Source organism: Molossus molossus, unplaced genomic scaffold, assembly GCF_014108415.1.
Source record: "Molossus molossus isolate mMolMol1 unplaced genomic scaffold, mMolMol1.p scaffold_m16_p_1, whole genome shotgun sequence".
NCBI lineage: Eukaryota > Metazoa > Chordata > Mammalia > Chiroptera > Molossidae > Molossus > Molossus molossus.
In genome coordinates, this window is record NW_023425344.1 from 119,398,287 (window position 1) to 119,415,179 (window position 16,893).

Below are 16,893 nucleotides of genomic sequence, written 5' to 3' on the forward strand. Positions count from 1 at the left end.
AGAAAGGTCCAAAATAAATGGTCAGAGTTTCTCCTGTGGGTCTTTTCCAGTTTTATTATTGAGGAAGGACAGAATTGGTTCATTTTTAAGCAAGCTGATAGCATGTTTTATTTTTCAGAATAAATATTTCATCAGATACTCAAAGAGTAGGTGCAAAGATGCAGTGCGCTGGCTGGAGCAATGAGTGCTTCAGTGTACACATTCAGTAACAAAGTCATTTTCTTGTGAAATTAGTTTTATTAAGATTATATTCTGTATATATGCTCAGGATTTAAGAGAGTTCTGTTGTGAGAGGTACAACTCTAAGAGTGACCTTACTGAGGAGAGACAGTAATTTTGGTTTATATAGAATGTAGCTCTTGTATACTTGGTGTTTTCTATGTCTTATTATTAAAGAACACATCTATGGAAAAAGTAATGAAAATAAAATATCAAGCTGAAGACTTAATTTTCTCAGTAGTATCATTTTATCACACTTAAGTAGGATTGAATTCCATTTCAGGAAGTTTTTAGTATTAAACATTTGTGAGGACATAAACAAATGGAAAAACTTGTGTTTTATCCTATTCTCTAGCCAAACTAAATTGCATTTTATTTCTTGTTCATGTCATATTTCTCTACTCCTCTGTACATTTATACTGCTGTCCTCACTTCTTGAAACAACTTGTTTTCTGTCTCTGCTTAGAAAACTCCAGCATGTTTATCTTCCTCATAGTCTGTGAGCTCACTGTCTTGTCTTTCAATCCCATTTACCTGGCACAGCTCCTGCAGTGCAACAGAAACCCACCCTGTAAATGTTTCTGAGTGATTGTACATTACTCACTGTGTTTGATATCAAATTGTTTAACTTCTCTGTAATTTGTTTTGACATTTGGTCAATGTAAGTTTACCAATTAAATATGCAAGTGTTGTTATTGGTCAGGCCCTACGATGTGTACTTAACCCATTTGTCTCAAATTTGTTAAATCTACCAAGATTATTATGAAAATAGTTTTTTTGTCCTGTTATGTATGTAAATTTCTGACTATCTGTTTGGTGCAGGCTAGTTGGGACCCATTTATTATTTTTTTAACCAATGCCCTTTGCCCTAAATAGGGTCTTTTCTTCTCTTATCCAACATTTAGCTCCATTTATTCTCTTAACCTGGTTATAATTTGTAGAAGATTCCAATTTTCTACATTATTGCTCCCTTTTATTAGCTTAATAAATAACAATTGGTTATGATTATTGGAGATTTAATTATAAATTACCCCAATTATTTTGCTTGCTTTCTTCTCTCTTCACCTTATCTTTATATTCTGTAGCAGATCCGTTATTGGGGATATTTTTTTCTTGTTTTCAGTGTTATTTGAACCTCACAAATTCTGAGCTCCAAGGAAATGAGTCAGAAACAGAACCCTGAAGCTTAAGCCAGGATCTAATTTTTAAATAAATCACCTGGTACCTAAACACCTCACATTCATCAAGAAGCCTTTTTGTACTCTGGGCTTGGGGACTATGTGGATTGTCAAGTGATTAGTCATCAAGTTATTTTTGTAATCATTTTCTCCTATGCTGTTTTCCCTCTGAACCAGGGTATTTGCAGATATGAGCACTTTGTCATTTCCATAAAAGTAAATTGCTATGTTTTTTTTAAAGCACTTATGATTGTATCTGGCATGGTTTTAAAGCTAATTACCTAGTTAAGTACCAGTGATCCCCATGATGCTTTCTTGGCTTTGCTCAAACTGGTGCGTGAAGTCAGAGCTGAGGGGTGTCTGAAGCACTAAAGAAACAGCTCAATGACAGGAATGGGCTTGGTGAGGGTGAGGGCTCAGGTAGTTTTCACCACCATCCTTGGACATCAGGTTGGCTACATCTAATCTCTGTATCCATTATTTAGGTACTTTTCTCCCTTTTTATTAAAAAAATGTCTTTATTGATTTTTTTAGAGAGAGGAAACTTTGATGTGAGAGAAATATCAATCGTCTCCCACATGCACCCCTACCAGGGATCGAACCCGCGGCCTGGTTATGTACCCTGAGCGGAATTAAACCGGCGACCTCTTGTGCACAGGACAACACTCCACCCACCAACTGAGCCTCACCGACCAGACCAGGGCTCTCCCTTATTTTAATGGCTTTCTTTTGTTTATCTTTATGGTAACTCATAATTATTTATGGATAACTAAAATGTAGAATTGAACTTCATAATTTATAATATTTGAAAACCAAAAGCTTGAGGTTCTCTTTATATAAATGTGTGATGTGGCACCTCATCTTGGAATCATGTGGCATTCTAGGCACTGTGCCAGAGGTGGACAGCATAGGAGGATGGGTCAGTGTGTGACCACAGGAAATGGGTGGAAGGTGTCCGACATTGGCATTCTTTTATTATTCAACAGATATGCAAGAAAAAAAGATAAAACAGTTCTTGTTCTTGTGGAATTTTAATAAAGTGGGAGCTGGGAAGAGGTGTAGAGTGACAGGCATGTACACAGACATTGTAGTGTATACATCTCCTGACTGCTGAACTCAATGTGGACTTTTCAGTTTCACTCCATCCCTGTGCATCCCCTGACACTATTGACCACTATCTACTTGAAAGTCTCACCCCTCTTAGCTTCCACATTTCTCTGTCCTGACATGATTTCTTGGAATTGACTTCTAGTCTTTTTTCTGATGATAATTTTGTATTCCCTAGAGTACTCTGCTCTCTTTTCCTTCCCATCCTATATTATTAAATCCCAACCATTTTTTCACCCAGCGCTTTCAAAGAATATGACAGACTCTCATCAGTTAATGTGGCTTCTTATGGCAATGATCTTTGTCTGGATGGGGGCCAGTATCCTAAGCACCTAAGGGAGAAGCTCCTAGGTAATACTGATGCTTTCTTCCCTTGGGCAGATTCTGTGCCTGTTTTTATCCCCTAGCACAGTGGGCAGCCATGACAGGAGTTCATGATGGTCAGTGAGGGTTTAAGTAGTGGCAGGCATAGCATTTTGTTGGGAGCACAGAGCAGGTCACTTAACTAACTCAGGAAAGGCAGTACAGAAGAGCCTTTAGGTGAGCTGAATTCACCAGATGGATAAGCCTTAAAGGAGATTCAAAGAAGTGGATTTTCAAAGATAGGAAGATCAGTTATTAAAATCCAGGAATATATGAATGACAAGTAGGTAGGTGCACAGACTTCTTTATTAAATCCCAAACATTAGAATGAAAAAGCTCTTTCTGAATCCTAAACACGATTAATGTAAATCAAATAAAAGTAAAGTGTTCTGCATCATTGGACAGGCAATACATTGGTGGACCCCAGTAAATAACTGATCCCAAGAAATGAGGCTGGCATGAAATACTGTTAATTAATTTTAACAAAGAGTTTCATTCTTTAGTTCATTTATTCAACAAAACTTGAAGCATCTTCTAGTGTCAAACACCATAATAGGTGCTACATATACAGTAGTGAGAAAAATACACATAGCCCCTGCCTGCATGTGGCTTATAGTTTAGTGAAAAAATAGATGTTAAGTAAATAATCACTATGGACACACACATACAGAGAGAGATAAATACTATGAAAGAAAAAAGTCAAATGCTGTTGGAAAATCTTAACAGGGTGACCCAATTGAGATTAGGGGCAAAATGAGTGATGATTAGAGGCTAATTGAGCAAAAAGTCAGGGTGCAGAGGCAGAGAGAAGAGATGTATGAAGTTTAAGGCAAAATGGTTTGGACAAATTAAGGAAGAACCATAAAATGGTTCAAATAAGAGGTGCTGTCAGGGAAGAAGGCCACAGCCATTTCTACATGGCCACTGCACCGAGAATCTGAGTGGCTACTGGGGCTGACCCAGTAGAATTTGCTAAACATTGTGATAGTTGCTGACTCAAGGGGTAAGACATTCCTATTCCCCTGCCTCACCCTGCCTAGGGATTTCCCCTCATTGTAATTGGGGAGGAAGATATGTAAATAGTTATGGTAGTGTGACAAGTACAATAGATCCTATGGAGCAAAGACTTCCGTGCTCAACCAACTTTGCCTTGGGGGAATGGTTGAGTTGAAGCTGGGTTTTAAAAGAAGAGTGAAAAGACTTCCGATCAAGATGGCGGGTTGGTAAACGCGGTATCACATCCTCCCACCACATCAAAGTCACAACTAAACTACAGAACAACCATCATTCAAAACTGCCTGAAATCGAGCTGAATGGAAGTCCTACAACTATGGAATTTAAGAAGCAGCCACACTGAGACTGGTAGGAGGGGCGGAGGCAGACGGGCTGGTCCCACACCCACATGTGGCGGATAAAAATTAGGGGGATACCTCGGCTGTGAAGGTCCTCCCTGAGGAGCAAGGGTTCCCTCTCCCACACCAGGTACACAGCTCAGGGTTCCAGTGCCAGGAAGAAAAGTCCCCATCACTTCTGGCTGGAAAAACCAGTGGGAACTGAGGCTCAGGGAAGCTGCAGCTGCAGAAGTCCCAGGCAGCTCTTCTTAAAGGGGCAGCACACCAAGTTACTCGGAGTTGCACCCTTCAGGCTCCAGCGTGAGGGAGGCAGCTGGGAAGGTACCAGAGACGTATGGTGAAGAACTGAGCTATTTGGCATTAGGGTGAGGGCTGGAGAGGCGGCTTTATCCTGGACATATGTGCTGTCAGAGGCCTTTGTTCTTTTGGTGAGCCCTTCCCCCACAGGGCAGGCAGACAGCTGCCATATCTGGAACTCCAGCAACTTGGCTCACACTGTTTGCCCCATCCTGGTGATTCCCTGAGGCCCCGCCCCACCCATCTTTCAGGCGCACCCAAGTTGTTGCCAGTTGCTTTGCCAAAGGATTGGCCTGTCTCAGATCCTGCTTCAGATTTTCCTAAATTCTTTCAAACAAGCAGCATCTGGTCTCAGCAAACCCCATACCTCTTGTTAAGTGGCCCCAGGCCTGGCACTAGAAGTAGCCAGCCTTGGTTCACAATTTGGCTTTGCCTGGGCACCTCCAAGCCCGGCACAAGAAGGAGCCATCTGCAGATCACTTTGTAGCTTATGCCTGGTGGTCCCGGGTAGAACACAGGCAGTGGCTGACCTGGCCCCAGAGCCAGCACACCCAGTGTACAGCTTCAGAACACTGCACAGCACCACCACCCAACACCTCCACAAGTGACACACTCAAGGAGCAGACTCAGTGGGTACCAGAGCCCTACTGAAGTAAATCTTGCTCTGTGTGGTGGGCTCCTGCACAGCTGATCCTCCAAGGTAGTCAGAGGTCGGTGTATAGTGGGCACAGCCAGTCCTTGCAGCTGATCAGCCTGAGTAAAACCCTCTCATTGATGTGCCAACAGCAATCAAGACTTAATTACAACAGAGGGATGTAAAGTCCACACGAGGGGTGCACCTCAAAGGCCCAGCTGGGAGATCAGGGAGGTTGTGCCACTGGACCTACAGGACACCTACTACAATAGGCCACCCTAGGAAGCCCAGGAGACATAGCAACTCTACCTAATAAATAGAAAAAAACACAGGGAGGCAGCCAAAATTAGGAGACAAAGAAACAGGTCCCAAATGAAAGAACAGAACAAAACTCCAGGAAGAGAACTAAGTGAAATGGAGATAAGCATTGTAACAGATGCACAGTTCAAAACACTGCTTATAAGGATGCTCAATGAACTTAGTGAGGATCAAAAAGGACCAGTCAGAAATGAAGGAAGCACTAACTGAAATAAAGAATAATGTACAGAGATTCAGTAGTAGAGTAGGTAAAACCAAGAAGCAAACCATCGACTTGGAATATAAGGAAGCAAAAAACAATCAGAACAGCAAAAAGAAAAAAGAACTCAAAAAAATGAGGATAGTGTAAGGAGCCTCTGGGACAACTTCAAGCGTGCCAACATTCACATATTGGGGGTGCCAGAAGGAAGAGAGAGAGAACAAGAAATTGAAAACCTATTTGAAACAATAATGGCAGAAAAATTCCCTAACTTGGTGAAGGAAACAGACATACAAGTCCAGGAAGCACAGAGAGTCCCAAACAAGATGAACCCCAAGAGGCCCACACCAAGACACATCATCATCAAAATGCAAAAGGTTCAAGACAAAGAGAGAATCTTAAAAGCAGCAAGAGAAAAGCAGTTAGTTACCTATAAGGGAGTTCTCATAAGACTGTCAGCTGATTTCTCCAAAGAAACTCTGCAGGCCAGAAGGGAGTGGCAAGAAATATTCAGAGTGATGTAAAGGAAGAACCTACAACCAAGATTACTCTGTCCTTCAAAGCTGTCATTTAGAATCGATGGCCATATAAAGAGTTTCCCAGACAAGAAAAAGCTAAAAGAGTTCATCACCACCAAACCATTATTATATGAAATGTTGAAGGGTCTTCTTTTTTTTTTTTTTTTTTCAAATCTTTATTGTTGGATGTAAAATGTATTACAGATGTTCCACATTTTTCCCCCATTGACCCCCTCCTCCCTACTCCCGCCCCCCCTCCCACCTTTTCCCACACTATTGTCTGTGTCCATTGGTTATGCATACAAGTTCTTTGGTTTATTTCTTCCCATCCCACGCAGCCCCTTTCCCTTTGAGGTTTGTCAGTCTAGCAATGAATTTGTGTTTCTTAAACCCTTCACCTTTTTCACCCATTCCTCCAACCCCCCTCCCAACTGGCAACCAACAAAATGTTCTCTGTATCTATGAGAATGCTTCTGTTCTACCTGTTCCTTTTGTTTGTAGATTCCATTGTTGATAGATATGTATTCATTGCCATTTTGTTTGTTCATACATTTTATCTTTTTCTTCAAAAAGACCCTTCTTCATTTCATATAATAACGGTTTGGTAGTGATGAACTCCTTTAACATTTTCTTGTCTGGGAAAGTTTTTATATGTCCATCGATTCTAAATGACAGCTTTGCAGGATAGAGTAATTTTGGTTGTAGGTTCTTGGTTTTCATCACTCTGAATATTTCTTGCCACTCCCTTCTGGCCTGCAAAGTTTCCTTTGAGAAATCAGCTGACAGCCTAATGGGAACTCCCTTGTAGGTAACTAGCTGCCTTTCTCTTGCTGCTTTTAAGATTCTCTCTTTGTCTTGAACCTTTTGCATTTTGATGATGATGTGTCTTGGTGTGGGCCTCTTGGGGTTCATCTTGTTTGGGACTCTCTGTGCTTCCTGGACTTGTATGTCTGTTTCCTTCACCAAGTTAGGGAATTTTTCTGCCATTATTGTTTCAAACAGGTTTTCGATTTCTTGTTCTCACTCTTCTCCTTCTGGCACCCCCAATATGTGAATGTTGGCACGCTTGAAGTTGTCCCAGAGGCTCCTTACACTATCCTCATTTTTTTGAGTTCTTTTTTCTTTTTGCTGTTCTGATTGGGGATTTTTTGCTTCCTTATATTCCAAATTGATGGTTTGCTCCTTGGATTTACATACTCTATTATTGAAGCTGTGTAAATTATTCTTTATTTCAGTTAGTGCCTCCTTCAATTCTACCTGTGCACCCATGATTTCTAACTGGTCCTTTTTTATGCTCTTGAGGCCCTCACTAAGTTCACTGAGGTTCTCACTAAGTTCATTGAGCATCCTTATAAGCAGTATTTTGAACTCAGTATCTGTTAGGTTGCTTATCTCCATTTCGCTTAGTTCTTTTACTGGGTTTTGTTCTGTTCTTTCATTTGGGACCTGTTTCTTTGTCTCCTCATTTTGGCTGCCTCCCTGTGTTTGTTTCAGTGTATTACTTAATGAGAGGTATGGGGCTCGCTGAGATCAGATGCTGCTCGTTTGAAAGAATTTAGGAAAAACCTGAAGCAGGATCCAAGACAGGCCAATCCTATGGTTAAGCAAGTGGCAACAGCTTGGGTGGGCTTGAAAGTTGGGCGGGGCGGGGCCTCAGGGAGTCACCAGGGCGGGGCAACCAGTGTGAGCCAGGTTGCTGGAGTCCCAGATATGGCGGCTGTCTGCTGCCCCAGGGAAGGGCTCACCAAAGGAACAAAGGCCTCTTACAGCACGTTTGTCCCAGAGAAAGCCCCCTCTCCAGCCCTCGCTCCAGTGCCAAACAGCTCAGTTCTTCCCTGTATGTCTCTGGTGCCCCTCGAGCTGCCTCCGCTCCAAGCTTAGAGGGAGAGAGTCCGATAAGTCCGTGCGCGGGCCCTTTAAGGAGCTGCCGGGGGCTCCAGCCGCCTCAGCCTCCCTGAGCCTCAGTTCCCGCTGGTTTTTCCAGCCAGAAGTTATGGGGATTCTCTTCCTGGCACTGGAACCCTGAGCGGGGCACCTGGTGAGGGACGGGGACCCCTCAGTCCTCAGGAAGGACCTTCCCAGCCGCGGGAGCCTCCTGATTTTTATCTGCCACATGTGGGTGTGGGACCAGCCTGTCGCGCCACCGTCGTGCCGCCGCCGCCCCTCCTACCAGTCTGGATGCGGCTGCTGCTTTAATTCCGTAGTTGTAGGACTTCCATTCAGCTTGATTTCAGGCAGTTTTGAATGATGGTTGTTCTGTAGTTGTTACTTTGATGTGGTTGTGGGAGGACGCGATACCACGTTTACCTACCCGCCATCTTGACCGGAATTCTGAAGGGTCTTCTTGAAGAAAAAGATAAAAAAATATGAACAAACAAAATGGCAATAAATACATATCTATTGACAATTGAATCTACAAACAAATGAACAGGCAGAATAGAAACATTCTCATAGATACAGAGAACATTTTGTTGGTTGCCAGATGGGAGGGGGGTTGGTGAATAGGTGAAAAAGGTGAAGGGATTAAGAAGTACAAATTGGTTGCTAGACTGACAAACCTCAAAGGGAAGGGGGGTAGGGAGGTGGGAAGCAATAAACCAAAGAACTTATATGTATATATGCATAACCAATGGACACAGACAACAGTGTGGAGAAAGGCAGGAGAGGGGCAGGAGTGGGGAGGAGGGCAGCAATAGGGAAAAAAGGAACATCTGTAATATATTCAACAATAAAGATGTTAAAAAAAAACAAAACAAAAATAAAAGATGAACAAAAAAGCAAGGCCACTTCAGGAATGAGCTGTACAATGAAATCAGTGTTTGAGGAGCCTGACACGTTTGCAGAACTGCAGGGAGTTCAGTTATGGCTCTAGTGTCTTTGTTTGTATGAGAGCTGAAGGACATCACTCATGAAAGGCAGAAGCCAAATTTGAGAGACTTATATGCATGCAGGGATATGTGCTTCATCCTGTGGGGTTTCTGGGGGTGGGGTGGGGATTGGTGGGGGTGGAGGAGGGGATGGCCGGATTACTGTATTAAAAGGGAGTGACTGTGTCAGATTTTTATTTTACAAAGACTACTCTGGCAGTAGCATAGGTAGACTGAGAAATTGGCCCGGAGGAAGGGGGACCAGTTAGAATGATATTGCAGTAAATCCAGGGAGAACTGGATGTGGCAGTGAAGGTGTAAATGGGGAGAAGCGTCGAATGAAAAAGCTGTAGGATAGAAACTCTCAGGGACTGACTGGTAATGGAGGAGGAATGAGGAAACAAGGAGTCAAGTGTGATAGAGGGTGATCACGTGGGTGACCGGCTGGTGTGTGCTGCCATTCAGAAGCAACAACATGCAGAAGTGACAGCATTTGTGCAGAAACACTGTCGCATCCCATTGGGCAAGTTTACATGGAGAGTCTGTGGACTTGCCAGATGGAGCAGTCCCGTGGAACCCGAACTGGACTAGACATAGCAAGAGGTAAGACCAGGCCAGAGCCAAGAGCTGTCATTTCTTTTCCTTTTCAATAAACTTTTATTTTAGAATAGTTTTAGATTTACAGAAGAGTTGTAAAGATAGAACCAAGTTCCCATAGACTTAGCATTTTTTTATGTCCTGCTTCCTCTTCTCTGAGTTTGTGTCATACTGGAACGGGTGTCCTTATTTGTGTAGATAGTCCCGTACACATGCATGTGGTTCAAAAATCAAAGCAATATAAAAAGGCGCACAATAAAAATTCTACTCTCACCCTGCCCCCATCTGTACTGTTCCTTCCCACTCCCTTCAGATAACTATTTTTATTAGTCTCTTGTGCACTGATCCTTCCATTTAAAAAAAATGTAAATGCAAGTAAATAATAATAAAGTTATGTTCTGCTTAGCTACTAGGATACGTTCTGACAAAGGCTTTGTTAGGCGATTTCATCGCCCTGCGAGCATCAGCGTGCCCGCGCCCGGCCTGGGAGGTAGGGCCTGCGGGCGTGAGCAGTGTGGTGTGTGTGTGTGGTGCATCACCACAGCACGTGAGCAGTTGCTGTGCTGCCACATTCAGATGGCTGTGACGTCATTAGGTGGCAGGGAGTCTGCAGCTGGGTTGTCATCTTGTGGGACCATCATTGTATATACAGCCAAATGTTGCACATGACTGTATACATTGTATGTTCCCTCCCTTTCTTATACAAAATGTTCTGTAGCTTGCTTTTTTGCTGAACAACATGCTGGTAGAGATCAATATATCTGGAACCGCACTGTCCGAGAAGGTAGCTATGGGCCATATGTGGCTACTGAGCACTTGAAATATGGCTGGTGCAAAGAAAAGACAAAATTTTAAATTTCATTTCATTTAAATTTTGATTTTAAAATGGAAGCAGTATAAAATATATTCCCATTAAACTCAACTTTATTATTTTGGTTGGACTGCATTTCACCTTAAGCACGGAAAACACAGCATCTGAACTGAGATATGGTGTGAGTTTAAACTGCACTCAGCAGTTAGAGCACCAGCCTGTGGACCAGAGACCCGGGTTCAGTTCCTGCTAAGGGCACATACTCGATTGCAGTTTGTCCCTCCCCCCCCAACTTGGGATTGTGTAGGTGGCAACCATTCAATGTGTCTCTCTCATATTAATATTTCTCTCTCTCTTCTCTCCCTCCTGCTCTATCTGAATATAAATGCAAAAATGTCCTCGGGTGAGGATTTAAAAAAATTGAATGCACACCAAATTTCAAAGACTTAGCTTACATTCTCTTTTTTGTACTATTTTATTAATAATTTTTATATTGTTTACATGTTAAAATAATTGTTTGATACATTAAGTTAAATAAAATATTAAAATTTTATTAGTTTTTTTTAATGTGGTTCCTAGAAAATTTAAATTTACGTATGTGACTCAAATCATATTTCTATTGGACAGTGCTGATATAGTGCATCCTTTTTTTTTTTTTACAGCTTTATAGTATTCCATCATACAGAGTACCATACTTTATTTAACCAGTCCACTATTGATGCATGCTTAAGTTGTTTTTAGTCTCCTACCACTAAAAAATGCAAAAATGCTTAACCTTGTTCATGCATCACTTGATATTTGTAGAGGTTGATTTATGAAATGAATTCCCAGTATTGGGGTTGCTATGTTAAAGAGTAAAGGCATTTGAAGTTTTGATATTGCCAAATTACCGTCCTTAGGAGCCGACCATTTCCACTGCCACCAGCAATGTGTCTGAGTGCAAGTCCCCCATGTACTGCCGCTTTAAACAACATCTACATGGCTTTTGATATAATAATGAACAATTTCTCTTTGATAATTCCAAGAGAGTTCTAAGAAGAAATCACAAATGGTTTGCCTAACTTCATTTTGTATTAAAAAAGAGAGAGGGCCCTGGCCAGTTTGGCTCAGCGGTTAGAGCGTTGGCCTGCGGTCCTGAGAGACCCGGGTTCGGTTCCCGCTAGGGGCGCGTACCTCGGTTGCGGTTTGTCCCCAGCCCTGGTCGGTTGTGCGGGTGGCAACCACTTGATGTGTCCCTTTCACATCGATGTTTCTCTCTCTCTCTCTGTTCCTCTCTCTCCCTCCCACTCTACCTGAACAAAAAATGAAAAAAAAATGTCCTCGGGTGAGGATAAAAAAAAAAAAAAAGAGAGAGAGAGAGGGAGGGGGAGGGAAGGAAGGAAGGAAGGAAAGAAGGAAGGAAGGAAGCCAACTATTGATGATGAAACTCATAGAATCAATATTTTAGAATTGACTCTTTTTTTCTACTGAAAATGTCAAGGAATTAACCTACTCTGTTTTCCTGGGCTGTAAATTTCTATGAAAGTTTTATCATATTTAGATTTAAGAATAGAGATTTTATCAGGGTTCCAATGGATAAAATAAAGGTCAACATTTTCTTTTGTTTTTCCAAGATTTAGATATTTCTTGAGTTCCCTGCTGGTGGGGGCTGCGATGTTACCAGGTCGAAAGGCAGGGTGTGCGCAGCGGTACAAGCCGCCAGTTCACCAGTTTCCTGGACTCCTTTGACTACATGCTAACCACATTCTGACTGAACGGGCAGCCTAACTGAGAAAATCCACTGACAACATAATTGGAGCTCATGAGCTGCCATAATCATTAGACAGCCAGTTCTATTTACTTCATCAATAAGCTGCGGAAAAAGTTCATCTTTCCACAGTTAGGATCCAACTGTTGTCCCTCTTTTGAGACTTAATGTGCCCTCCTTGCCTTTTTTGTCTGTTTTTCAGATTGAAATAAAGAACTAAGCATTAAGCATCTAAAGACAAATTACTTCAAACTTTACATTTATAGGAATCTGAAAATAAGATTCTTATGAGGAGAAATCTCACTATGTAGTTAGGATGTGTCAGATAAGTTAATAAATTAGTATAATGGAAGTCCTTGGCTTTTAGGAATGTAAACTCTTATTTTGGCAAATCCTAGAGGAACATAAGAGTATTTTATAGCAAATATGACTATAGATATTTACTGTCTTTAATAGTTTATTGAACTATTAAAACGTAATCTTTCTTGAAAAGATTAAGAAAAGGAATAAAAGGTGAGACTATTCATGTTGATCATTCAGGAAGAGCACTGGGACCCAGGGACTTATTTATTGGAAGGGTCTTCCTGGCAGTTGGTGACATTGAATCATCTGTGTGTGTACATTACAGAATAAATAACAGCTTTCTGCACTACAGCTACTCTTCACCTCTCTTTTTTCTTTTATTGCTAATTTTGCTTAATCGTTTTGTTTCAGGAAGGGTTTTCTCTCATTGGTAGCAAGAACTGGTTGAAGATTGTGAAACGCATGGATTGTCTATTGTTTGGAACAACGATAAAGGCAAGTTGCTGTGTGGCCCACTGTTTTTAAGCAAATTACCCTACCTTTCTCGTCTTCTATGTGCACATGGCTTGGGGGTATGAGAGCTTCTCTTTACAGGTGAGATGGTACTGGAGTAATACATGTTTAAGAAAGGTTTGCATCATGAGTAGAACATGAAATAAGGACTATTGAAAGGCAGAATCCTAGTTAGTAAGAGGGTGATGCTGAGGACCGAGGCTTTGATGGATCCGAGGGAGCTGGGCAGCTGCTCTCCATCTCCCAAGCACAGATTGAGAGGTAGTGGACTGCCTCACTGTTTGTCTTGCTAGGTGTTTCAAAGTCATGCTCTTTGAGTGCTTCACTGAATGTCTCTTTTCATTTTTCCCCCTCTTTAATATTAAAAATTAAATTCCTTTTTTATTTGTTTTCTACCTCTATTAAACATAAAGAATGATCCTCACCAAAGAAACATGTGGACAGATCCCCTGGATTGCTTTCTCTCAGAAATAACAACAACAAAAAAACAATCTGTTAACATTCACTGAATAGATAACTAATTTCTAACAGGCTCATAAACTGAAAAGTCAGAAGAAGTCTTCAAGAGCATCTAATAGAAAGGACTTAACCTGAGGTCCACAGACCCTCCAAAGGGTCCTCAAAGAATTCCGGGGTCCAGGAACTACATGAATTTTCACTGACATCTAATTGAAATTTATTTCTTCCTTCAATTACAAATGTGGGAATCAGCCCACAGTCATATTAGACTTTTGCACCAGTACAAACCACAGATATTTTATATATCTTATTACAGTTATTTCAGATATCTGACATGTCATTTATGCTTATCATTACCTCAGGATTATGGTGGTTACTAGTCTTACTGCTAGATCTTATTGTGCATGTTAATAAGGAAGCATATATACTATTGATTCACAAATTGGTATTTTAATATTGTAATATACAATTTCAGTATAATTGGCTACCTTTGTAATCTTATGTATTTTGTGTGATTAAAAACATTGTTCCAAGAAGGGGCCCACTGACTTCACCAGATTGCCAAAGCAGTCTGGAGCTCATACGCAAAAAATTCATGAACCTGTTTTCCTTTTTACACATGAGGAAACGGAATTCAACTTTAGCCAACAGCCAAGATTATAACTATCAGAGAACTAGGCCACCCACTGGTCTTATGACTGTGTCATGCTGAATGAATGTATATGTTTTTTTTAAAGTTACAGCATGTCTGATCATTTGAATTTGAATTTTTTTCCTATTATACATTATCGTGTAAATCTTTAACTCTAAAGAGCAAAATAAAAACCAACCATAATTTGACCACACAAAAATAATCATTATATTACAGACAACTGAAAGCTGGTTATTGGGGGGAGGAGGGATTGGAGGAGAATAAAGGGGGTCAAATATATAGTGACAGAAGGAGACAGAACTTCAGCTGGTGAGCACACATTAGAGTATACCAATGTTGTATTATAAAAATGTACACATGAAACTTATATAATGTTACTAACCAATATCACCCAAATAAATTCAATTTAAAAATAATCATTGTTAACATTTTGAAGCTTTTACTAGGCATGTATATTATATCAGCATTCAGATGCATGTGACAGAAAATCCAGGTACAACAGCCTCCAAAATGGGGATTCCCCCACCCCACCCCCACTAAATAAGAGATCCAGAAACAGGCAGTGCTAGCTAGCATTGGCCCAGCAACATCACTGCCAAGGTCAACATTTTTGCAGTCCCTTGGCCTCTCCTCACGTCTGCAGATGGTTGCTACAGCTCTATTTTATTTACATTAGAGGAAGACCAGCTTTAGCTGTTCATTCTACAAGGAATGCATAGCTCTCTAACTCCCACAGCCTCTGGAAGATGTCTACTTGTCTCATGGACCAGCAAGAACAGTGTAACATGCCACCCCAACATGCCAAGTTTAGCAAAATGAGTGTTTGACTTTTCCAGCCTATGCTGTGGATTGGCTCATGGCAATGAACAGTGCCTGCCATGTAGATAATTTATAAATTTGAGATTATAGTATATAGAGTGCTTTGTATCCTGTTCTCTTGTCATGTAACACTGTATCAGAAAGATTATGCTAAATCATTTCTTAGTCTTTGAAAACATGATTATTCATGGCTATGTAGCATTTTATTGTTTGGACGGCTCATGATTCAATTGACTAATTCCCAACTTTTTGCTGTTATAAATATATTTTGATTTTCATAAGAATTTATTTACAATGTTCTTAAGATAGAAGTCCTAGAAATTTGAACATTTATTTAGTAAACTTTTCCTCCAGATAGGTTGTCCATTTCTACAGTGTTAGCAATGTGTAAGAATGTTCATTTATCCAAATCCTTTCCAGTAGGGTAATACAATTTAAATTTCAAAATTTGTTTCCAATTTGATAGGCTAAAATGAGCATCTTCCTTTAATTTGCATTTCTTTGGTAACTAATGAGAATAAACATTTTTTTTGTGTTTGTTAGCCATCGTATCTCTTCTGTGAATCACCTGTCTACTGATTTGCCTAGTTTGCCTCTTCAGAGTATTTAGATACTGTCTGTAAAGTGATTACATGTTGTAGACAGGTACAGATTACATGTTATATGGAAATAAATATTTATGTAATTTGTGTAGCTAAATAATTTTATATATAATACTTATGCATATATAATATATAGATTCTAAAATATTTAAGGTTAGGAACCTTTGCCTTTTATAATTTGAGTGGTACTCTTTATCCCAAAGATATTTCTAGCTGCTTATTATTGGATTTTTTCTGTGTTATTTCAATTTAGCTTCCTTACTAAACTTTTATTAACTCTGATAATTTGTTAATTTATTAATTTTTAGGAAAGTAGTTTTATAATCTGCAAACAATGATAATTTATTTATTTCTACTAGTTTATACTTATTACTTTTCTCACCTTACTGAATTATTTAAACCTTCCAGAACACTGTAGTTATATGGTTATAGTGCTACCCTTGACACCTCGCTGACCTAAATGGGCTGACGTATTTAGACATTAAGAACATTTCAGCCCTGCTGGTGTGGTTCAGTGGTTAAGCACTGACCCATGCACCAAGAGGTCGCCGGTTCAATTCCTGGTCAGGGCACATGCCCAGGTTGTGGGCCTAATCCCCAGTGGGGGGCTTGCAGGAGGCGGCCAATCAATGTTCTCTGTTATCCGTGTTTTCTCCTTCTCCCTTCCTGTCTCTCTAAAAATCAAAAGGAAGAAAAAAAAAGTTAAAAAAAAAGAACAATTCAGATGCATGTGACAGAAAATCCAGGTATAATGGCCTCCAAAATAGGGGTTGATTGTATATTCCTTACCATGTAAGGGAGATATTATTTCAGTTATAGTTTATTTACTAATATTTTAATCAGGATTACATATTAAATTTTATCAAAAGCTTTTGACACCTATCAAGATAAAGTATTTTTTCTTTGATTTATTGACTTTATTAATATTGAACCAACAGATTCTTCTTTTTGCCTTACCTGGCAAAGTGTATCTTAGGCATTTCTTGCCTTGGATATCTTCAGTTAACCAGGTTTTGTTTTTTGTTTTTTTGGTGGTACATGCCCCTAGCGGGAATCGAACCCGGGACTCTCTGGTCCGCAGGCCAACGCTCAACTGCTGAGCCAAACTGGCCAGGGCAGTTAACCAGGTTTTATGTGACAAACGCCATTGTTTAAATTGACAAATGGAAGAAGTATTTTGAAATAAAATTTTCATTCCTTTAATAGCAATTTCATATAACTTAAATCCTGTAGTAATAAAGATTATTTTCTCTCTGGCTGAAATAAGTAGATTGTATAAATTCTGCCTACTTGTACTTCCTTTTGTCCAGGAATTCTGATCAAAATGGTCCTGGCAGA

The 16,893-nt window shown here is 40.3% G+C and overlaps 1 protein-coding gene across 2 annotated transcripts in view; it reads left to right on the forward strand.

Moving 5' to 3' along the window:
- Positions 1–16,893, forward strand: part of REC114 (REC114 meiotic recombination protein) — a 208,431-nt gene that overhangs the window by 134,084 nt on the left and 57,454 nt on the right. For both annotated transcript variants that reach the window (XM_036246037.1, XM_036246048.1), the window contains exon 3: positions 12,922–13,005. In XM_036246037.1, the coding sequence (XP_036101930.1) occupies positions 12,922–13,005 (84 nt within the window). The remainder of the gene's footprint in view (positions 1–12,921; positions 13,006–16,893) is intronic.